Here is a 23,474-nt window from a genome sequence, read left to right as displayed (position 1 = left end):
GGACCTTCTTTATTTCTTTCTTCTGTCAAACACAAAGGTAGATGCTTCACATGCACATGGACTATGATCTTCACAGTCTGAACGTGAAGGAAAGTGAACGTCTCCTGTTGTGTTTCACAGATGAAATCAAGGGAATGAAGCTCACAGTGAAGCCATGAGAAGAGCAGAATCTATGTTCCTCTGGGTCTTCTGAAGGTTAAGGACCGTCCCGTCGGGTGTGACCTGGACCGTACAGTGATTTCACTCCCAGGGTCACATCCTCCGGGCCAAAACCCTTTATATTTAATTAAACCGTGTGACCGATCTCCCTGTTGTATAATTAATTGTTCTCAGACTCTGTGGAGTTTCTGGAAGTGTGCATCCTGTGCATTTTTATCAGTCCACTGTCTGCTGCAGCTTCACAGCAAGTACAAAAAGTCATCAAATATGAGACAAATGCAAATTCTGCTGCTCTTAAAAACAGTAGTGTCATTATCAAGCCGGTTCTGATTTATGCAATGCAGATTGATTATTAATCTAAACTACAACCTATACAACAAAAATATATATTTTCCTATAGATTTTAAAACATACAAAAAATATATATAAAAGCTATATAAAAAAAAAAAAAAAAGTTATTTTCTACCAATATATTTTTGGGCCTTTTTTCCGTATATTTTTGTAAATATAAATTAATAAAAGCATTTAAAATTTTCATTAGAAAACGCATTAGAATAAAAATCAGCAAACAATATTCTTTACAGTCTTACAAAAACGTTACAATAAATAAAAGAAATTAAGCATTAAATTGTTATAATCTAGTTTTGATGTCTACTAGGCTATTCAATCCACTTTTGCATTTATACATGTATAGGCTTCTGTAAGAATGGAAATGCATTGCATTGCCCCTGAAATATGAGCTTCACTGTTTACACATAACATGTATTTTGTCCAGAATGTATTATTATTTTTATGAGCATTGGTGACACTGTTAATTGTAAGTTAAACATCATTTGTGTGTATATCTGAGATCAGCGTACTGAAGCTTTATAAGGCGTGATGGTTTGTGTGTTCTGCTGGCAGCTGGTGTCTCAGGTTGGGCTCTGATGACGCGGCTCCCAGTGTTTGAGCATCTGTTGTGTTTCCACTCAGAGCAAGAGAACAAGCTAAAGCCAATCCGTGACAAACCCACAGATCATTCCTGGTTTGTTTAAGGTTAATATTAGACCAGCGCTTGAAGCCAAAACACGGAAGAGTTGGGATGTCAGGTTAATGTTTGGTCCAACTAACCAGTTAATGCCAATGATACCATCCACTTTTAAAAATAAAGCTTCCAAATGATGTTTCATTGCAGTGAGGCCAGCGTTTTTGGTTCCCAGAAGAACCTTTCAATGATCAGTTCCAAAAACTACACTTTATTTTTACATGAAGAACAAGTAGAACCTTTTTCCACTATATAAAAAAACTTTTTGCCAAAGGAAAGATTCCATGGATGTTGAAAGTTCTTTATAGAACCATTGATGGAAATAAAGAACCTTTCAGAGTGTAACTTCTGTGTAATTTCTGGGATTCGGTAACATTTAATTTATTTCAAATTATTTCATCATATCATTTTTCCCACCTTAGACCTTTTATAATTTTCATTTGTGTGTGTGTGTGTGTGAGAGAATATGTTGGCATAAAAGCGTCTGCAGATTTCATTTTCAAGAAAACGCAACAAAAACACTATTTCCCATCAGCACTCTCGCTCACGCTTGCAGTGACGCAAACGCGTCGGAGCCCGGCACATGCGCAGTGTGGCGTAAGGGGGGCACGGCACGGCACGTCGAGTGTTTATGCGCGTAATGGCGGCGGACAGGCTGTGATGAGCCACGGCGAAAAAAAGCACAGCCAGCGATCCAGCCCTCGGTCAGTTTCCACACCGGCTACACGGAAGAACGCGAAAAAATGCAGATCACGCTGAAAACCCTCCAGCAGCAGACGTTTAAAATCGACATCGACGCAGAGGAGACGGTGAGAGGATCGAGCGCGCGCCGCTAGCGGCTAACAGCTAATAGATTCCTGTCAGCAACGTCAATAAAACCCACGAAAACTCTTCACAAACACACTGTGATTACTCTGTAGCTTAAAACGAACTTTTGAGACTCGTTACTGTTTGGGCCTGACGTTGTTAACGGTGTTCTGTGAACGGTTTAGCATTAGCACGTTAGCTGCTCATAAAATGAGTTTTTACTTTCGCCAGAACAGCATAAAAGTTCTCTAAATAAGGCAGAAAAGTGAAGTTATCTCTCCAAAATCAACGTAATCATCCTTTAACCCTCGTTGTGACTGTTTAGTCGTGTCAGACAGAGAGTTAAAGGGTAATTTGTGTGTTTTAGCGAGTCATGCTATGGCCTTATAAAGCTTGTCTCGTGTGTGTTTTCATCATCTACGTTACTCATTATAAGTTGTTCCATCGTTTCTGTTGAGTACAAAAGAAGGTATTTTGAAGAATGCTGGTGATCAGAGACTCTATAGACTTTTATAAATGAGTGTTGTTGTTTTGTAACTCCTAGGAGAGTAGAAGATAAAGCTGTTGTGGTTTTTGGGTGAACTGTTTCTTTAACTGTCTTTCACAGGTAAAAGCCTTAAAGGAAAAAATAGAGAATGAAAAAGGAAAAGATAACTTCCCTGTGGCGGGACAGAAGTTGATATATGCAGGTACGTCCTCAGTGTTTGATAAGGAGTTTGTGTGTCCAGCTGATAAGGATGTGAGCTTGTCTTCTCGGGTTATTCTGTGCTGTTGTGTGAAATGCATTGATAATGTTGGTTTATCCAGAGCGTCATGTCAGTTTTGATGAATGACTGACACCTGTCAGATTCAGACTGATGAATAACGGCTTGTTTGATTTAATTATTTTGTCTCCTGCAGGTAAAATCCTGAGCGATGACACGGCTCTCAAGGAGTACAAGATCGATGAGAAGAACTTTGTGGTGGTTATGGTAGCAAAGGTGAGGCATTATCAGGTTTATCATTACTGCTTCACATCTGAACACATTCTGGCATTATAAAAGAATCATTCTGAAAACAGACAAAAATGGGTGAAAAGAAATTTTCATTGCTTTGAGATTTAGGCTTTTTTTGGATCTAAACCAAACATGTGCTGTTGCTGATTTAGGCCCTATGAAATGTATTTCCTTTTTTTTTTTAATGGTTATTAAATTTTATCAAATGAAATCATGAAACCTGTGCATTTTAATATTAGTTTATTTAAAGTTCAAGTATAGTTTTAGGGCCCTTTTGAAATTATTATTACTTTACTTTTATTTTTCTGGATCATGTTTTAATGGTTTAGTAATAATTAAAAAGCATGTCATGTTTTATTAACAACAGTTCAATTAATTATGTTTTTACCATAATAGGACCCTATTTAATGTTTTTTCCTCAAAAAAAAAAATTCTGATTACGGATTACAAAAGCAAAAAAATTATATTACTTAAAAACTTAAGTAATTTTACTTAAAAAATTTACTGTATATTACTTAAAAAATCTTTCAAACTGTATAAAATTTAATTAAGCAAGCAATATGTTAAAAACATACATTCTCAGACTCTAGTCTAAATTGTTATTTGATGAATTGTACTGTTATTCATACAAAAGACGACTGTGATAATTATTTTCCACTGTCTATGTGACCTTTATTATGTGATTGACTATATTTTAAGATGTCTTTATTTAAATGAGCTCTGTTATGATTGGCTAACCTGAAAAGATATGATGTACATGTAGTTGATGTAGAAGTTGTGAGTAATGCGATGTTTCTCCTGCAGCCTAAATCTGCTCCAGCATCAGCCTCCTCATCATCTGCTGCCACGGCGACAAGCTCCGCCTCCAGCACTACAGCGAGCTCCGCCTCATCTGCTGACCCGGCCACAGAAACCCCGTCCGAGAGCGCAGCCAAAGAGGACAAACCCAGCGAGGAGAAACCCTCCGGCGGAGCTGCGCCCTCCTCTACACCCGTCAGGTAGACATGAGTGTCCGCTTATATACCTGGGCTATATACCATGGATATTTGAACAGCATTTCATATTAAGCTTATTTGTTTTTTTTGTTTTCCTCCTGCTCTGCAGTTCTGGTTCTTCACCAAATGCAAACATATTTGAAGAGGCGACATCCGCGCTGGGTAAATCCACACGCATTGGCACAGTCACACGTTCTCGTTCATGTCAGGTGGTTAACTCTGAATAATCACTGCGTGTGTTGTGCGTGTGCAGTGACGGGTCAGTCCTACGAGAACCTGGTGACGGAGATCATGCTGATGGGATACGAGCGAGACCGAGTGGTGGCCGCACTGAGAGCCAGTTTCAACAATCCTGACCGCGCCGTCGAGTACCTGCTCACGGTGAGACCGATAGTCTGAATATAACACCACAAATCAGCGTTTAATCAGTGTTTAACCCCAAAACACCCCGCAGGTTAGTAGGGTACAGTGTTAACTTTTAGGAACCACCATTTGATTAATCACAAACAATTTTCTGTTTTCTGAAATGCTGTTTAAGCATGCAAATGAGACATTGTCTAATGCACTTATTTACATGCATCCCCACAAATCTAAACATTAGATGATAAAACCAGGTTCAAAAGTAATTAGATTGTTCTCTTATGAGAGAGGTTTTTGTAATTCTCTTTTCATCACTCCATAAGTCAGAAATTTCCACCTTGTTTTTATGTTGCATAAATCAGTGTAACTGAAATATAAACAAACCTTAAAAACTAAAGATATGGATTGAGATTGAAAGACTCAAGTAGATAAAGCGTAATATAATAAGTGTCTATTTTGCATGCTTCCTGTCCACTAGTCTTAAAGAAGACACGTTATGCAAGCAAAATAGACCTAAAAGTGAGCAGTGCATTAGAAAACAAGGGCTTTGCATGTAGTGTCTTTTCATAACCACTCCTCTATTAGACTCTTCCACAGAAAGTGACCACTCCTACTAGCTTTATTATATTTACACTGTCTTATTTTGCTGCAGATGTGTATAAGGGTGTGTGTGTGTGTGTGTGTAGGGTATTCCTGCGGAGAGCGAGGGCAGTGTAGGTGCTGACCCCGTGGCTCCTGCAGGAGGCGCTCCTGTTGTGTCCACAGGCCTCTCTTCACCGTCAAGCACCGCCCCGTCGCAGCCCAGCACAGCTTCGGGAGGTGAGAGACACGTTACGCGTGCTTTACTGTGTGCATCTACGAGCAGGTTTCTCTGACTCTGTCCTGTGTGTGTGCAGCGAATCCTCTGGAGTTCCTGAGGAACCAGCCCCAGTTCCTGCAGATGAGACAGATCATCCAGCAGAACCCGTCTCTGCTACCAGCTCTCCTACAGCAGATCGGCAGAGAGAACCCTCAGCTCCTGCAGGTATGCATGATTATGCTGCTTCGATCTTATGCATTTAGTACCAGAACGGACCTGCATGAGTAACTGTTGATATATGGAGTATGTTTGCAATAGCATGCTACTGTACTACACTAGATGTCCTGTTTCTCAGCAAATCAGCAGCCATCAGGAGCAGTTCATCCAGATGCTTAATGAGCCGGTGCAGGAGGCGGGGCAAGGAGGCAGCGGTGGGGGCGTGGCCGAGGCCGGAGGCGGGGCCATGAACTACATCCAGGTCACACCCCAGGAGAAAGAAGCTATTGAGAGGGTAAAACACTTAAACGTTTAGACACACTGTCACTTTAAGAAAATTGCTTAGAGGTGCGAACTCAAATATTAGACTTACATGAACTAACACACACATACAACTGAAAAACATTGTGTTGACGAAGATAAAATGCACGCTTACAACCATCTAGATACACATATAGACCATAAACACTGTCATCAACAGTAGATCGAAAGCAAGCATTTGGCAGTCGCTTATTACACGCTTCTCTGAAACAATGAGCCTGTACAATGTCTACTTTTAATTAAATACTAACATTGCATGCTCTATTGCGATTCCCAGTTGTAAGACCTCTTAAAATGGTCAGGAAAACTTAGGATGTTATATCATTTAAGATATTTAGTAGTTTGTATGACTTTAAATTTGATCAAACTAAGTACTCACTGGGAAACTGTAATGAGTGCACAAGTAATACATGAAAACTCGACCGTCTGACTCCAATACACACGTGCATATGTTCACAGGAGTGAGAATTATTATCCACAGTACGCTGTTATGAGTCCTGAAAGTCTGTATCGGCGCATCCTCGTCTGGAGTCTTTCTTTGTTCTTACTCTGAGGCTTAAGATACACTTTTTAAAGCCGAAAAGTCTGAATTTCAAGTTCAGCTAATTACACTGAGGCCTCTTTAATTAGAGAGAGCTACAGATGGAGGGTCTGTCTGGCGAACGATCAAAGGTGTGCGAGTCTATTCCCCAAACGGACACTAGGAGTGTTTTCTGTGGTCTCATCTAACCTCTCTGTGTCTCTTCCTCAGCTAAAAGCCCTTGGATTCCCAGAAGGACTCGTTATACAGGCCTACTTTGCTTGTGAGAAGAATGAAAATTTGGCTGCAAACTTCCTTTTACAACAGAACTTTGATGATGATTAGAGGAGTGGCACCCCATCATTTCCCCCTCTTAGGGTTTTTTTTTTTTTTTAATGATAATTTTGGTGAAGAAAATCTATACAAATACACACACACACACACACACACAGGCTGTCATTTTCATAGTCTAAATTCTACACACTGGATGACATGAGCACGTCCGTCTGGAGATGAGCACATCATTGTTCGTCTCCGGCGCAGAAATCAGTAAAGGCCTCTTCTTCTTCTAACACTTGCCTGTGTGAGACCTGTTTGTTTTTCAGTTGTTCTTTTTTTTTATGACCAATAAAAGCATTGTTTCCTCCATCGTTAGGACATGTTAGCAGGTCCAATGGGCTCGTGAAATTAGGGAATCTGGATTGATTTGGGCGTTTGGTTTAATCACATGATCCGTGTCCCTGTTCAGGGCAGTGTTTCTCTTCTGTTTCTTATCACATCTTTCTCTCATTCAAGATGACCATTAATAGAGATCCCAAATACTGCTGTTTTAAATGACAGTAAAGGTTTTAAAGAAGTAAATGGAGTGATGTTAGCTCAGTTTCTCTCATAATGAGCGTATCTGTAAAGGATGGGCTCTTACTGACACGTGCAGCCCTTCATATACACACAGAGCCATTACAGCATGTATGTGACTTCCATAGCTTGACATTAATATCACTATACTGTCGTTTTTACAGGGAAATAAACGTTTTCAACGTAATTACAGGTTATCTGTTCTTTTGTTTTACCATCAGGTAAAAAAGATATATTTAATACTTTGGTATTGTTCATTTGGGAGTCACTTGTGTTGTTCGTGGTCAAAAGACAGAATACCTTAATTTTTTTTTTAATTTAAATATATTTTTTGTTAGATAATATGTCTATATTTTTTTAATTTAGTATTTTGAGAGAATTTGATTTGAATGTATTTTAGGCGGGTTTTTTTTTTTTTTTTAAACGCAAGAAATTATCTGTATTTTTGCGTTTACCATGTATTTCCAAAGGCGCCTGTTTTTGACCGCGAACAACACGTGATTTTTTTTTTTGGGGGGGGGGGGGGGGGGAGTCACACAGCGACTGCCTTAATATTCGTCGATTTTCTTTCCATTCCGTTCCATTTTTAAATAATAATAAAATAAATACATCAGAGGGTTAATTTAATCGTATGCAAATTTTGTCGCTAACGTCTGATTCAAAAAGCGCATGAACAAAATAATCGCGCGCTTTTGTTTGACAGGAACGATCTTTCACGTCAAATTAATTATATAAGGACTTTTTTACAAAGGTACAGTAAATAAAGTGAAACGAAAACAGTGTTAAGATTTGCTTTACATAAAGGTAAGTCAAAATACTATGTAGCCTATTATCGAAATGTTTGAACAAAATAAGCCGGGAGATATCGAGCTAGTCAGATTTTCAGAAATATCCGGTTGTTTAGATCTCTAGTCCTTCCATTCACTGTCTCCAGTACATTTATCTCACTTGAAACTGAAAACGTACTTATAATATTCAAAACCATGATTTTTATGGTTTTCGGCTTCTTTTCGAGGTGGGCTTTAGTAAGATGCCCTTTTCCCCCCAGAATGGTAAGGTTTAACTGAATTATGCATTATTACTGCATTATAAATATTGCATTTAATTTAAAAATCGGAGTAGCTCGGTTAAGCCTCTGTTGGACAAAATGTGTGTGTCGTGATTTGACATCGGTGTGTGTTCTGTGTTGTGAGGATTACCCGTTGTGTCCTCCAGAGGGCGCTGATGACCGCATGTTGAGACCATAGACTATAAAAACAGTTGAGACCCATTTATTAATTTATTCACTATAACGCGCTCATTTTATGTAACATTCAGAGGTCAACAAACATGCACAGCTTGGCACACGAATGTACAAAGTGTTCAAAAATTGTAAACATATTTTGTTACCAAGTATTTTGACACCTGTCCACACGTGATCATTATCATAACCTAGAGCTGGCTATGATTAATCAAATCAAAAGGCTATACTTTTCTCCAACATGTTAATGAGAAAATAACAATAAAGTGGCTTTAAAGATCATTTTGATTGATATCCACTGCGCTTGGACACACTTCAGTTCTCTGTTCCTCAGCTGATAATACTGTGTTACAGGTGAAGAGAGACAGACAGATGGGTTCAGTCTGTTCATTTAGTTAAAAAAGAGCAACTTCTGGAAGAATATTATCTGATTTGTGTTGATATGGTGTGAGGCAGCTGTAAATTTACAGTATGGATGTAAAGTAGTTAAAATGAGTTCATTCTATAGTTTCCTTGAGGTATTTGAAAAATCAGTTTAGTTTTAAAACTGGTGGGAAACTTATGCAAAAATGTGATCTAGACATGCGAAGTCAAATTATTTCATTAAATTGTTGGAACATTTAAGTCTCGTACCATGATTATACCAATGAATCCTACTTTTTAATTGAGAATAATTATTTTAAAAGCTGATGCACAATGACAAATATTAAGGCAGGTCGCTGAATGCATGTAGCAAAGTACAAATCAGACTGAAACTAATTTATAGAGGAATGAATAAGAGAGTGTCCAGTCTTTAATCACACCTGCTGCTAAACAGATGGCAATTAGCAACGTAAAACTGGCAGAAATACCTGCTCATGTCTGAATGCAGCTTAATCCATGCAAATGTTCAGACAGCATAATAGAACAATTGATGAAATCACACATTATTCAGGAATTGTTCACCGAATACAAAAAAAATAAAAATCAGTCGATTCACATGCATTTGATATTTTTCTGTTTATTACTGGATTGCATTCATACATAAAATACAAAAACCTTAATGAAAAAAGTATTTACAAGTATGTACAAAACTTAAGATTATATTACACACGGATCTGACTAAACAAAGGAAAATTGTTCAGAGTTAATGTTTTGTTTCTTATAAAAAATACAAGTGTCTTATTATCAAAATTATTGCACCTCACAACCACAGTGCAGTTTAGATTGCCATCACCAAAGAGAGGTCATGCGTTCACCCCAAGACTTCGATTAAAATCACTTTATCTTTGGTACCTTACTGAATACACCTGGCTATACTCAGCACCGTCTTATAACACGCTTATAAATTATTCTGTACCTGAAATTAATGGCTTTAGAGAGAGCAATAAAATGATCCGTAAGACGGATCAGTGATCGATTGATGGAATGTAGGTCAATTAAAGGCTTCTTTAATACATATATTGTAATGTGTCCATTTATTATCCCTGATATTCATATATTTCCAGTCTTTTGTTTGGCATCTTGGCATCTCCAAGTTTTGTCGGTAAGTAGACGCACGTTCCAGTATTGTCCCAGTGTGCAGGAAACGGACAGGGAATCGCCAGCATGTTGGAAGACAACGACAAAAAAGGGGAATAAAACAAACTAAAGAACAGGAAAAGTCCCGGTCCTGATGCTGCGGAGGACACCGCTCTAGTTCACTGACTCTTGTTCAAAGGCAACACGTGGTTCACTAGTCCACTGGGATCTTCACTGTTTTGGGGTCTTCCAGTCTTGGTTATAGATGTCGTTTCATGTGCAGCGCGAGGTGGTCGGACCGGGAGAAGGCTCGGTCGCACTTCTGGCACTGAAACGGCCGATGGCCCGTGTGCTTCCGGTAGTGCCTGGTGAGCTCGTCCGAACGGGCAAACTTCCAGCCACATCCCTCCCAGTCACAGTGATACGGCTTCTCTCCTGAACACACACACACACACACACAACAGCTTAGCGTTTCTCCCTGAGATCCTAACGAGAACAATCAAGCACACTTTGGTAACATTAGAGAAAGCCGTTAGAGACGACTATTCAAATGTTGCTCATCCCTGCGTTCGTTGAATAGAAGGGGAAGTCAGACAGGCTTGTGGTTTTATTTTCAAAAGGGATCAGTATCAACCTGCTGTTTGAATAGCAGAGCAAACCACCTGCCAACTGTACTGTACACGTCTCCAGACAATGCGCTCGGCAGTTCCAGCGCTGTGTCAGGGCGTGTTCGATTAAAGCACATTACAGAATTAGGCATGTTTTGAAACACTGACCTGTGTGAGTCCTGTGGTGGGCTTTGAGATGCGAGCTCTTAGTGTATGTTTTGCCACAGCCGGCGTAATCACAGGTGTGTGTCGCTATCCGCTTCCTCGGCCAGGAGCGCCGGCCACGCTTGGGCTTGGACTCTTCCGGCAAACACTCGGCTGGAGAGATCAGCTCTGGGGAAGAGGAAAGATCCCAGAGTGTTCGTGTGGAAATCAATGCTTTACAGTAAGCTACAAACGCTACAATCATTTTTAAAGGTTAGGTGAATGAAGAGTTTGAGTTGTGACTGACCTTGATACTGCATTGACTGCGCGGGAGGCTGTGGAAAGCCTGAATAACCCGGCGAGGGGTGATATCCCGGGGCCAGAGAGATCGGAGGAGGCCCCAGAGCCTGAGCTTGAGGATGTTCATCCGGAGAGAGAGAGGACGTGGACGAGCGGCTGGGACCCATGGACCCTCGGGCCGTGCTGAAACCGCGAGGGTCCATCAGCGGTCTCTGGCCAACCCCGGGCCGTGAGTTCACCCCCAGATGGAGATCCATCGGTCGGTTGATGGTGCAGGTGCTAGGATATTCCTGCTTTATCCTAGGATGCTGCAGGGAGGAAGAGTCCGACATTGACCCGTCCTTACTGACGCTGAGTCCTTGGCTGTAATCAGTCATGTCCATGGTGGTCTTCACCACAAATTTACCATGGAGGCTCGTGGGCTGAAGATACGCAGGATCCAGCTCCGGCCTCATCAATTCAGCGACAAAACCTCCCGAGGGAGATACGTCGCTGATGTCCGGGATGTTGTACAACATGCCGGACTCTTGGCCCTGAGGAGAGGGCATCGGATAGGTGTAGGACGTAGGGGACGGTGGAAGAGTTCTGGCCATTGAGGCCTGCTGCTGCTGTTGCAGCATGGTGTTCGACAGAATAAAATCATAGTCCAACAGGTCTAGCTCTTCTTGATCCCTCCTGGTCATTAGAGAGGGGACGTCCTGATCAGAGCAGGTCCCACCTGAAGACACGCAGGGGCGTTTCAGTTGAGACATCTCCTCCGTCCATCTCTTATTCCAAAAAAAACAGAGACATGCAGAAAGGGGGAACAAGACAAGGTAAGTCTCTCAAAGACATATTCGTCAAAAGATCTTTATGTATCATACTGATTTCTTGGAACGATCATCTGTATTTTATTCAAATTATTTCTAGATAGGCTACAGCTTGGCCTCTGATGTTGTGAATTATTAAAAGACACTTCCATGCCACATTCCTTTTGTTTCCAACTATGAGAATTCACACTCCTAGGTGCATTTTAAGATCAGTGCTGGTGTAAAGAAAGTTAGATATTGGATAGTGAACGATGACACAATCTCACCAGCGGCGGAGTCTCGCTAGGAAACGGATCGGGACCATCACCTGTTTGATACTCACTAAACTGGCTGTTCCAGGTCCCGTCATGGCCTTGTGCTTCACATCTGCGTCGCTCGCGAAGGTGGAAATAGAGGGCAAAAGCGTGCCGCTCAGTGCCATGCTATCAAACTCGCTCGGTGGCTGCCTGAAATCGAAAAAGCGTAGAAAATAAAATAATCCTAGTCAAGCTTGTCTCGGGAAACTGTCGCTCCTAAACATGACAGATCAGGGCCAAAAGAAAAAGTGATGGAGATCTCCAAGTGCAGAACGCACCTCATGAGTCCAGTCAAAAAAAACGAAATCCTTGCTTTTCTCCGGTCCAAAGAGCGCATTAGACGCGTTCCCGTGCCATGCTGACAGAACCGGCCATTAAAACTAGCTTCACTCGGGGATTCCCTATCTCCCTCTCACCGCCGCCGCTGCTGCCATTCGGGACGCGCGAGCTCTCCGGTGTCTGGACTCGAGTGATTCGTCAGATGCGCGCAGGGCTTTCCTCGCCTAGTTCTTAAACCCAGGACACGCCTCTCGTTGCGCGGCAACCGCAGAAAAAAACACTGCGTGACGTCATCAAGGCGGGCGGGTGAAAAAAAAGGAAGAAATCTGGCAGCGGGCCGATATTTTGTATCCACACAAACATGTGCGTGTTAGCAACCGGGATCAACAGACTCCAGTAAGAGAATCATTGTTGAAAAGACACGATTTTTAGATTTTCTTCTTTTTTCAAACACAAGGTGCACTAGAGTTATTGCGTGACACCTGTTCCTGGCGTGTGTGTGTGTGTGTGTGTGTGTGTGTGTGTGTGCGTGCGTGAGGAGTTTGAACACCGCAAACTGCTCCCTCAGTCACAAGGCGTGTCTGTAATTAACGCTAATCATTTTTTTTACAGTTACGCACAAGACAACGGCAGCCAGGAATGTGTAGGATTTATTTGTGATGAAAAGCCTTGCCTTTCATTCATTCATTCATTCATTCATTCAGTCAGTGTTCATCACCTGATCATGAGAAGAATCTCCTGTTGATCCGTCATGTCACTGCAGTCTTTTCAGCTGTCAGCATTCTCACTTCTCACACGATTTGAGTTCATTTAAGAACTTTGCATAATCAGTTTGCAATTGTTGATTTATGGAAATGTATATATGCGCAAAAATATATTCTGAGAAGGGTCTGTATCAGATCGCAAAGAAAATTCTAACTATGGAAAATGTGAAGGTAATTGTCAATATGTATCTCAGAATTCATACATTGTTTCTTGCAGTTCTGAGAAAAAAGTTATAAATGTGAGATATTAACACAAAATTGTTAGATATAAACTCAAGTATGACTTTCTGATTCTCAAAATTCATAGCTAACATCTTGCATTTGTTTCATGCTACGGAATAAAAAGTTAAAAAGGTCATTGCAAATTCTTACCTGGCAATTCTGACTTTTCTCTTCTTCTCAGAATTGCAAGGAAAAAAAACAGAATTGTCACAATTACCTTTTTACATTGTTTTTATTCCGTTGCAGAAACGGGCCTTTCTTTTGTAAAACAGCAGACCCAGTGCCATTCTGATCTTTCAGTTCATGCAGTGTTCAGTAGTGTTTCTGTCGCTCTACTAACTCTCCTGTGTGTGTGTATTTCCAATGTGTTTGTTTTTTGATTTTACTGTTAAGCTATATTAGCAGTCAAAGTAGGATAGTATTTCATGGCCCTGAATCAAGAAACACCCAGTAACATTTCTTTTGAGTGTAAAAACATTTTTTTGGTGCTGTGATGAGCCATTAGGTTAGTGCTGTGTTTCGAGAGGCAGCTTCTACACTTCTAAACTTGTTTCTGTATCTGAGGATTTGGCTCTGCAGTGTCTACAATCATCTTTGTATGGTGAGCAAACACGAGCACTGAGACCATCCTGTTTCATCAGGATCTTGTTCGTTTGGCTCTGTCAACAGCAGGTCTTCGTTTAGCCACAGAATACACTGAATGTAGCCCCTTTAACACACACATGCACGCACACACACATTCTCACGCTCAAACTGTCCCACAATACTTGTTCCTATATTACATTTCATAATTAATGTAGGTAGGATTGACGAATCTGTTGATTTCCTACTGTTTTAGTGCACTTGGTCTTGTAATGCATTCAGATTGCACGGGTGAGATGTTTAACGGGTGTGTGTTTTATCTAGTGCCATCAGATGCAGTGTTGATGTCATCTGTTTGTTTATTTAACCTTCCTTGCAAAGGTATGATATGATTTCGCTCTTGGATTCGGTATGTGAAAATATGTTGATTTTTCGACATACGAAGGTGATGAAATAGCGCCTGAAGCACTCTGCAAAGAAGGAAATAGAAATTAGCGGATGGCATTGATGGTTATATTAGGACCTTTACAACTTTTAATACAAATGCTGCACTTTCCGGGGTCTGTTAATAGCAGCAGGATTGGTTTGGAACCTCATCACTATATGTTTGCATTTCAGGGCCAAAACTGATTGGTAGGGCTCTAAGAGGTGTATTCCTTGGCATAGTGTTTTCTCTTTCTTTCATGACTTCTGATAAATTTGTTGTCTCACTGCTCTGTACCTGTGGGAAAATCTTGACAGACGCTCTATGTCCAGGAATCAGAATGCAAATATATATTTAAATAAACCCGTGATCTCCCCTCTTTTGACGCTCTCAAAAAATTTCCATATGCCGGAGTGTAAAGATTATTTTCCACGATAGTGCCATTGGTAGTGAGTGGGTTTAATTATCATCAATGAATGAACAGTTGCTACCAGAAAAAAAAAGTTTTACCCAAATCATTGTTCGTTCTGGATCAGCTCTGCTCCAGATGCTCTTCGATTTTAGAAACTCTTTAGGAACATTACGTCTGAACTCTTCGTTCATCATGTATCAGCTCTGTATTTGTTATTTATGGTGTCATCTGTCCTATTCTTTAATGTTGATTCTACACACTCATGCTTGTGGTAGGTTTTGTTCAGTGCTAACTAGGCAGTTTCTCTGTTTCTGATGGGATTGTTAAAGCTTCATTCAGATTAAGGTTTGGGAATAGAAATATCTTTGTAGCCGTAGGTCAGGTGTAATTCCATAGAAGCCATTGAACTGTACACTCAAAGACTCAAACGGGTGAATACTTTGAGGGTTGGAAATGGTGCAATTTAATGGTAGATTAAAAGAAAGCCGCCAAAATAAACAGTGTTTTAGGAGAAACAGAAGTAGGCGTCAGGGCCATTAGACAAGTTTCCGTAAGTGCTTGGGCACAATGGAATCTATGTGTGTAGAGCGGTTTTATTTAGTTTTTTTTTTTTTTGAGAAAGTAAACAAGGGGCTTTTTCTTGATAAAAGACATTTTTTAGAATTGTATGTCCAGAAGTTCTGCCTGTTCTCAGCATGAAGTAAGGGTGGGTTTGCAGTGTGTTTACACTGAGTTTAGACAGTTGCATCAACCCGTCCGATCTGCCAAATAAAGAGGGAAAAGAAGTAGGAAGGAGCAGGCGCGAGCTCCTGTCGCGAGGCAGTCTGTGCCGCCTCTGAGCTTGAAGGGATTCCTCCTCGGCCTTAAATATGCTGGTTATTTTTAACCCAGCGTGTAAGAGCGGCCCAGCGCCGCCCACTCTGTAACAATGTTCCCCCTTCAGCCAGCGGAGGAAGTGGACAGGAGCCACACTTCCTGGTCACATGACGCGGTGGCCCAGTCACAGGAATACGACAGAGGGAGAGAGAGCGGGGGAGATCCAGGCTCGAAGCCCAGGTCTCTGTGAGTAGATTTAACCCCTTCAGCACGGTTAGGGTGCGTCGCAGTCAGAAACTGGAGGGCAAGAGAGGAAGTGCGTGTGCAGGGCATATGGGCAGACTCTGGACCGGGGTGATGTCACTGGGCTTCTCCAGGATTAGAAACCTCTAAAAAGCTGGGAAAGCAGAACTGCAGCACACATTCACATACGATCCATAAGCCTGAGCACTTGGAGTGTGTGTGACATAGATTTCTATTAGACACACTTCATACACTCGAAGGGAAAAGATACAAAGCTGTCACTAAGGTGGAACCCTTTCAAAAAGTACTCATGTGATATACACACATTAACAAATGCTCTCCATTTAATCACGTTGTTGTTTAAGATAAAGATAAAATATGAGATTTTCACTTAATTCACCCCAAAAGATCTGTCGCGCGTTCACACTACAAAAGCAAAATTATGAACTTGCGTTACTTATTTGATAAAGTTAGGCTGCGTCTCATTTCTCTGTCTTAGCCCTTAACCTTACCCCTCCCCCTCGGTTTTGCGCGTTCATGTGAGGGGAAGTGGCGTCTCAATTCTCATTCTGATCAAGGGCTAGGGCCAAGGCGAAGGGCTACATTGCCCTTGAAATGAAGTTTGCGGAGGACCACACTTGAAAGAGAGGGGTAACAACGTATAATTTTTTCAAGAAGTGCCAACATCAAGCTTTTTTTATGGCTGAGCGTCGTACTGTGAAGGAGTCGCACAAATGTATTTTCATCAGTTTAATTGACATTATAATTATGACACTCGTGTTTTAGGATACTTTAATACAATGTTTAAGCGATTTTAATTGTAATGTTTTTGTTTTGAATCGCTAGTTAACCGCTAGCTAGCAGCTATATTTGTCGAGCTAAGCTAACGTTAATTTTTATCTGTATCCTTGACATGACACTTCATATTATGTTTTTTAGGTGAAATTAGTGTGAAGTGAATTTTCGTGACATTACTCGTTATTCCTTGATTGATTTGACCGGTGGACACAATCTTCTTCTACGGTGTCTTTGATTGATGGCACACAAGCGTGCAAAGATAAAGAGAGCCCAGGAAATCGACATCACAACCTGAGACGACGGCATCTTCGTTTGTTTATGTCAATGCTTGTCGCCTCTGTTGACGTAGCAGCCAGATAGTGGCAAGGGAAGATGACGCAAACGGCAATCGAGTGGCGTCTCATTTCTTAGTGGAAACGCTCTACCCCTACCCCCCCTTCACTCGGTATCCAGAAGCAAGGGGAAGACGCAGACAAAGTGGTAAGGGGAAGGGGAAGGGGTAAGACAGAGAAATGAGATTGGGCCTTACTCTAAGTTTAAAAGTAATGTGTTACTTTTCTAGTAACTTGAAAAAGTAATCTGATTATATAACTCACTTGTAATGCATTACCCCCAACACTGTATACAATGGCAGGTTTATCTAGATAACTGAGAACTATTTAAGTATCTATAGACCTAAAAAAAAGTGTATTTTCAAATGATACTTGCGATGTTATAGACGCAGCAGAGATGAAATGGTTCTAAAGCATTTGGAGGTTTTTGGGCCTCTTTGTTTCCAGTAGAGAACAGATGTTGGAGGTTTCAGCTCTTCTTGATGAGCAGTCAAAGAGGTGATTTAATTTAGTTTATGTTAAACAAATCCCCCTTTGTGTGAGCCGAAACAACATTTTGGTTATTTTGGTTATTTTGGTTTCTTTCTTTTTTTTGCATGGACAAATAAAATGTAACACACACAGAGACATCAATGCGTCCCAAGAGTCTCCAAAATTGCCCCTTCTCTGCTTTTAGCAAACATTACACGTACTCATGAGCAGACGTCATGGCTTTGGTCGGAGTGACCAGGGCAGAGGGAGGGAATGTGAATCAGACGGAGAGAAGTTTGTTTTGTGCATGTAATATTTCTGTGGTTTTGGGTGAGAGAGGGACCTAGTTTCCTGTCACTGGGGGCCCAGACTGCCGTGAAGCTTAACCTCAGCTGACATTTCACTAGACCTTATATTTGTTTGTATTAGTCGTCTTATTGACATAAAACAGGAACTTAATTGAAAAATCCAAGTGCATACGACACTATTGCTCAATGATTGGAGTCACAAAGATTTGTGCGTGAATATTTTCACGTGTGACGAGGGTCTGCTTGATTAGGGTCTAATGGCTGAGCGCAGGCAGATTCTGGATTCACTCCAGATGGCTGAGAAGCAAAGTGATGAAATAATGTGCAAACGAGTGCAACTTTCAGAGAATTGAAGGACCGCTGGGTCTCTTGGAATGAATTTGAGACGTAAGCTCTTAATGTAAACCTCTCCCAGTCCTCCAGACAGACGTGCTCTTTCACTGGGATTCCCCCAGCTCTACCCTGCTTGAATTTGACGTGATGTAGAGCGTTGCGTCCACACATCGTCTGTGATTTGCACTTCAATGATGTAATGCATGGTAAACTGCTGCTGCTAATGTTGGATGATGATGATGCTTGGCCAGCCGTAGACACTGTCTTTTTAAGGGTGTTTCAATCTTTCCGATGTTCATGATGTGACTAAGAAGTTTCTGACACATTTCTGTGTACTGCTCCTGCTTTTATACTGTCCTTTTCATCAGTCAGTGTTTTGACGTAGTGTCGAAATGAGCAGCTTGTGTATTTTAGACGTGATTTTCCACACTACATTTTAGCCATGCAAAATCTGACACCGCAATGAATATGGACAACAGGAAATGATGTCACACTTCAGGGCATCTGTATGAATACACTATTAATAATGACAGTTAATACAAAATACCTGCTTTGATATGAAACAGAGTTTAGTTCAAGTTTGAAGAGTCTCAAGAGTTTCTCAAACATCTTACGATGTGCATACTCACACATCAGTTCACTAAACTTCTTATTTAATATGCAACAATAAAGGAAAGTCCTACACAATATGCATATGTGACCAATGCCATATATTCATGTTCCACGCTTGGAGTTCGAATTGAATCCTCGTCCAATGTGCAATGGGTTATGAACGATGTTAGCATTTGAGTGTACAAAAGAAGCGTTTACCATTTCTCTTCATATTTCAGTGATGGACCCCAGAACAAAACTGGAGAAATGCATTTATATAGATGGAGTTTGTCATTCTAATGCTCTGGAATCCAGGCTATAATTACTGTCAGATTCTGGAGCCTGGTAGGTGTGGGTTCCCTCCGACTCGCTCAGGGAAAACTGTTGAAACTTGGTCTTTTTCTAGTTATTCATTTTAAGGCAGCAGGTTTGGGAACTGGTTTTAAAGTGTCCGTATCCCAACTCTACTTTGAGAACTCTATGCTTATACAGAATATTTGCCCTGATCTCAGTGAAGAATCACCTCTAGACCCCGGACAGTAATGTGAGGCAAGGCTTGACTACGGTTTGGCTTCACCAGCCGCATTACAGTCCAAAGAGTTTAAACGAAACTCTGAATGGAAAGAGAGTTTGGCAGGAACGAGGAGAAAAGATGTGGGAAAAATACTTCTGAAAGAACTGCTCTGTTCAACAAATAAAGAGAGCATGTTGCGCTGTCGCACAGAACAAATTTGTCATATCCTTCTTTTTTTGTCTTTGGATTGGGCTTCGTCTCCAACCAAGAAATTTTAATTGAACATGTTTAGAGATAGCAGACGGACCTACTGTGGGTCACGGATCTCTTGGAGAAGACTTCTGATTGAGTTTATAGTCTTGGGTTCAAGGTTTCCAAGTTCAGAAACTTCATCATCAGTTTTTTGGTCATTGGTTTGTTCTCCTGTGGAACTAAATCGGACAATAATTAGCACAGACCATTGAAAAAACCCAATGATGATATTTAAGCATTTGGTATTAATCAGAAATATGTGACTAGTTTGTTTTCATAGTTTTTCTCGGTCTTTTATAGTATTAGTGATTCCTTTACAAGATTTATGGTGGATATACAGCGCCCGTCAACTTTTTATTCATGGTTATGAAATTTTTATCACGATTTTCCACATTTTAGAGCGGTTTTATCATAAACATCCAAATTATGAGTTAACACTAATGGAAGTGTGGGATAATTGTGCAGTGGCATGAAATAAACTATCTGAGCCTCTTCTTTGTCTAGATTCCAGCTCTGCACAGTGATGATGCTTTCCGTCAGTATCCATATCATCTCCTTGAGAATGAACCCTAACACTAAATAACATGCATTTAAGCAGAAGCCTTTAGATCAAAACATTTTTATGATGATGGGAAATGAATTCAGCCAAGTGTCCAAACGTTTGACTTGTACATGTGTAAGGAGATATTGCTGAGTGTCATTCTCATTAAATGAGCGTTCTTGTGTTTTAACCTCTCTTTCCGTGTCTGTTGTGGTACGATGGAGTCAATGTTCCATAGATGTGAACATACTCGAACAGGACTTCATTGTTAGTAATAATATAAAGTGAGAGAGAGACCCTGGGCAAATAGGAAACTATGTATTTGTAAGCATGATCGCCTACTAGAAAATGATCGCAAGCGATTTAATGGCTGTCAGAGTGAAGTGACTCCAAAATATCAGAGACTTTTTATAGCCTTGTTTTTGTCATGCGGGGAATGACCTGAGCAACAATCATGGAATGCCTTTACCTGAGACTCTCGTATCTTTCAAGCAGCATTTCTTTATGACTTCAGTCCAAAAGTCACAGAGATGACGCGAATCCAGCCGATGACAGAAACGAGAGATGACCATTACAGGAGCTTCCCTGGAGGCTCATTCTCTATAGTGTAACAGAAAATGACATTTTTAGTAGTTTTTGTCAGTGCTTAATTTGTAAATTGTGAGGTCCCGGAACAAAGCGGGGTTACGGCATAGACAGTAAAAGAAATGGACACAGCGACCCCATTGGAACTCAATTGAGACAAGTGAAGCCCATTTTTAGCGTTTTTTAGCACTTCCGTTTCTGACGCGCAGACTCAAACTAAGCTTGATGACGTCAGCAACCTGTCTGACAGATGTAAATCTTCTAGTAGCTGTGCGTGCAAACTGCCATCGTTAATCTTGCAGAGACGGCGAGCTTGAGCGGGGAGTTCTTTGGCGTGAGTGAGCAGGAGTAAGTATTCTGATTGGGTGTAGCTATATTGCATGGTTTTAATAATTCTCGCAGCTTTCAAGTTTATAATGAGGGAAATTCCTGCATTTATTCAACATAGATTTGAATAATAAAATAAATCAACACAAACCATTGGATTAAATCAGTCAATCGAACTCAGTCTTCGAATCCACAAACTCTCTCGGAGCGCGCTTCTCATCAGCTTTTTTTTCATCGTTTTTTTTTTTTGTTTAAGCATCCAAATACAAACAATATTTTGTCTGATGGGTTTTGACAATTAAAACAGTTTCATGGCACACTCTACTAAAATACAGGGGGAAAAGAAAGAAAAGGCAGAAAAATCAATATTTAACAACACCTCTTGTGTTGTATCAGACACGTGCAATTAACATTAGGCTGTATAAAAACAAGCTCAAATGGAGTTAACGAGGTCTTTGGCCGGCGAATGAGGAGATCTGTGTTTTGTCCGCATTAAATGCCATCATCACCTTTTACAGGTTAGGATATAACGTTTATTGTTGCTATGGGCGCTTAGTTTTTTCTTGTTGTTTAATACACTTAGCCAAAATCTCATGATATAAACGATTAAGCACTTATGCACAGCAGGATATTTAAAACGTACAAAAGTATTTTGGCTAGATGACAAAAAAACCTACTTCTCCAGTCTTCAAGCACACACAAACAATAGCCTTAACAGACATAGTGTTTGAGTAAAGAAAATGCTATACTATTCAAACAGTTATTTGTTTACCCTTGCTTTGGGAATAAGCGGAGATCTGTGCGCGCGCGTCAATCTGAGTGAAGGCGCGTGAAGTGACGAGGTTTCGCGAGAGCTTGAGCATCCAATGGGATTACGAAGTTTTACAAGCTCCTTTAAATACTTATCATTGGTTAAATATTTCTAAAACCCTGTGTTTAAAATAATAATAACGAATTATAATAGAGATATTAATTTTGGATAATTTTTCACGGCACATATCTGGCTATTCTCTGTCTTTTTTTTGCAATGCATGCAACCATCAATGGCATTACTCACAATAATAAAGTCTTTCTGCTCTATTTTAAGACATCTTTAATGGTTCATTTTAGGCGAAATAAGACTTTGAAAGACCAGCATTCGAATACTATATCATAAAACATGTCATAAGTGTTTGAAATCGCACACATTTGCAATGAAACTCTCTATGATTATGACCAAAGCATTCTTACAATTAAAAGCAATTTAAACGCAATTTTTTTAGAAAACAAAAGTAATATCTCATATCCACCACACCTTACGAACATCCGGAAGTGAATGAACCTGGATATGCGCATTAATGACAGTCAGTACAGCGTATCTTATTTATGTATCGTATCGTATCGTATTTATCGTATTTACGGTAAATACATATAAGTTACTGCGCATGCGCGGTAAACATACGTGACGTACATACGTGACGTCACCGCGCTACAGTCTGCAGCGAGGAGTTCTTGGGAGGAGGGGGATCCGCCAAAATCAGTTGCCGGATCAGATTTCGGAGGTGACGGATCCGGATCCGGCTTGTTCCGGCACAAATTAAACCCTGATTTTTGTATTGATTTCTATTGCAAATATCTAAACATTCCATGTACTTGAGATGGAAAATGACTTGGGAAGTCTAGTTTCCTGATCAAAATTGAGTTTTTAAGTCCTAATATCTCTTAACCACATCAACTCTGGGGACCCACCGGTGGGTCCAATATTGCATATGCCTAATTCTCAAAAAATCAAAATAACAGCTGAAGTGGTTAATAGAGACCCAGTTGCACAAAAGCATCTCTCATTTCTTACAAGTCTTTGTCATTAATGCTCTGTGCATGGGAATGAATGCAGATATTTTGGGTTGTTCTATATAAATGCATCATTCATTCATTCATTCATTCTTAAAATAGCAGTTCAGGTCTGTGGCTTTTAACTGCGTCAGCTGTTCTGCTAGTGACACACTAAACCAAAAGCGCTCAGGTCATTACACACACCGACACACCCACAGGATAAACACACACACACAGGTATGTACACACTCGGATTCCCTCTCAAAGGCTGCAGGTATGCAAACACTCGCAGGTATGTGTCCAAACACACATGTGTACGCACAGAGTGACAACAAGAGACGCACAAAGAAAAATGCATGAAGGCTCATTGTTACCGGACGACTCGTTGGCAGGTCAATGTTTATCTTATGTACGTAATGCGCTGTGCACATTCAGCAGTTTTTACTTTTTCTAGAAACTTTGTTGCACTGCACTGGATTCTCTTTCTGCATTCCGTTCACCTGATGAACGATTGGGGCCTACGAAACACTTAACATTCAGCAATATTGATTTAACCGTGTTGACAACATCAGACTGAATTGATCTGAACAATGACACTATTTTCTTTTCTTATTGTTGGGGTTAGTAACGCATTACAAGTTACATAGTCTCTTTATTCCAAGTAATTAGTAAAGTAACACATTACTTTAAAATTTGCAAAGAAACATTTGAGTTACTTTTTCAAATAAGTAATGTTAGATACTTTATTTTCCCTTTTAAATGACAAATATAGGCAAGCCCAGCCCGGGTGAGAAAAAGTAACACAAAAGTAACAAAGCATTACATTCCATAAAAGTAACTTAAGTATCTCAATTAGTTACTTTTTCATGGAGTGACACAATATTGTAATCTTGCAACATCAACACTGTTATTGAACTAAA

The 23,474-nt window shown here is 40.4% G+C and overlaps 2 protein-coding genes across 2 annotated transcripts; one reads left to right on the top strand and one right to left on the bottom strand.

The window, feature by feature from the left end:
* The first annotated feature begins 1,787 nt into the window (after nt 1-1,787).
* Nucleotides 1,788-7,238, top strand: rad23b (RAD23 homolog B, nucleotide excision repair protein). The gene is made up of 10 exons (XM_059541763.1): nt 1,788-1,992; nt 2,598-2,679; nt 2,891-2,970; nt 3,790-3,983; nt 4,090-4,142; nt 4,234-4,361; nt 5,027-5,159; nt 5,237-5,364; nt 5,495-5,650; nt 6,428-7,238. Exons 1-10 carry the CDS (start codon nt 1,927-1,929, stop codon nt 6,539-6,541), a joined length of 1,134 nt encoding a protein of 377 aa, XP_059397746.1. The 5' UTR covers nt 1,788-1,926; the 3' UTR covers nt 6,542-7,238.
* Nucleotides 7,239-9,273: 2,035 nt separating this feature from the next.
* On the bottom strand, nt 9,274-12,440 carry LOC132130109 (Krueppel-like factor 4). Its single transcript, XM_059541762.1, has 5 exons — nt 12,227-12,440; nt 11,975-12,098; nt 10,851-11,610; nt 10,568-10,732; nt 9,274-10,226 (listed from the first exon to the last, which is right to left on the bottom strand). The coding sequence occupies exons 1-5, from the start codon at nt 12,283-12,285 to the stop codon at nt 10,051-10,053; spliced, it is 1,284 nt and encodes a 427-aa protein (XP_059397745.1). The 5' UTR covers nt 12,286-12,440; the 3' UTR covers nt 9,274-10,050.
* Between the last annotated feature and the right edge of the window lie 11,034 nt (nt 12,441-23,474).

This window comes from Carassius carassius, chromosome 47, assembly GCF_963082965.1.
Source record: "Carassius carassius chromosome 47, fCarCar2.1, whole genome shotgun sequence".
NCBI classification, from domain to species: domain Eukaryota; kingdom Metazoa; phylum Chordata; class Actinopteri; order Cypriniformes; family Cyprinidae; genus Carassius; species Carassius carassius.
Note: the sequence above shows the minus strand (reverse complement) of the source record. Positions and strands in the feature narration are given on the sequence as shown.

What these genes read in the sequence shown, in the direction of transcription:
- rad23b (XM_059541763.1), top strand. Translation starts at nt 1,927, where the DNA reads ATGCAGATCACGCTGAAAACCCTCCAGCAGCAGACGTTTAAAATCGAC. An exon ending in ACAGAAGTTGATATATGCAG is followed by an intron (nt 2,680 to 2,890) that starts GTACGTCCTCAG and finishes TGTCTCCTGCAG; the next exon opens with GTAAAATCCTGAGCGATGAC. An exon ending in TGGTGGTTATGGTAGCAAAG is followed by an intron (nt 2,971 to 3,789) that starts GTGAGGCATTAT and finishes TTTCTCCTGCAG; the next exon opens with CCTAAATCTGCTCCAGCATC.
- LOC132130109 (XM_059541762.1), bottom strand. Translation starts at nt 12,285, where the DNA reads ATGCGCTCTTTGGACCGGAGAAAAGCAAGGATTTCGTTTTTTTTGACT. An exon ending in GACCTGGAACAGCCAGTTTA is followed by an intron (nt 11,611 to 11,974) that starts GTGAGTATCAAA and finishes TTTTGGAATAAG; the next exon opens with AGATGGACGGAGGAGATGTC. An exon ending in GCAGTCAATGCAGTATCAAG is followed by an intron (nt 10,733 to 10,850) that starts GTCAGTCACAAC and finishes CCTCTTCCCCAG; the next exon opens with AGCTGATCTCTCCAGCCGAG.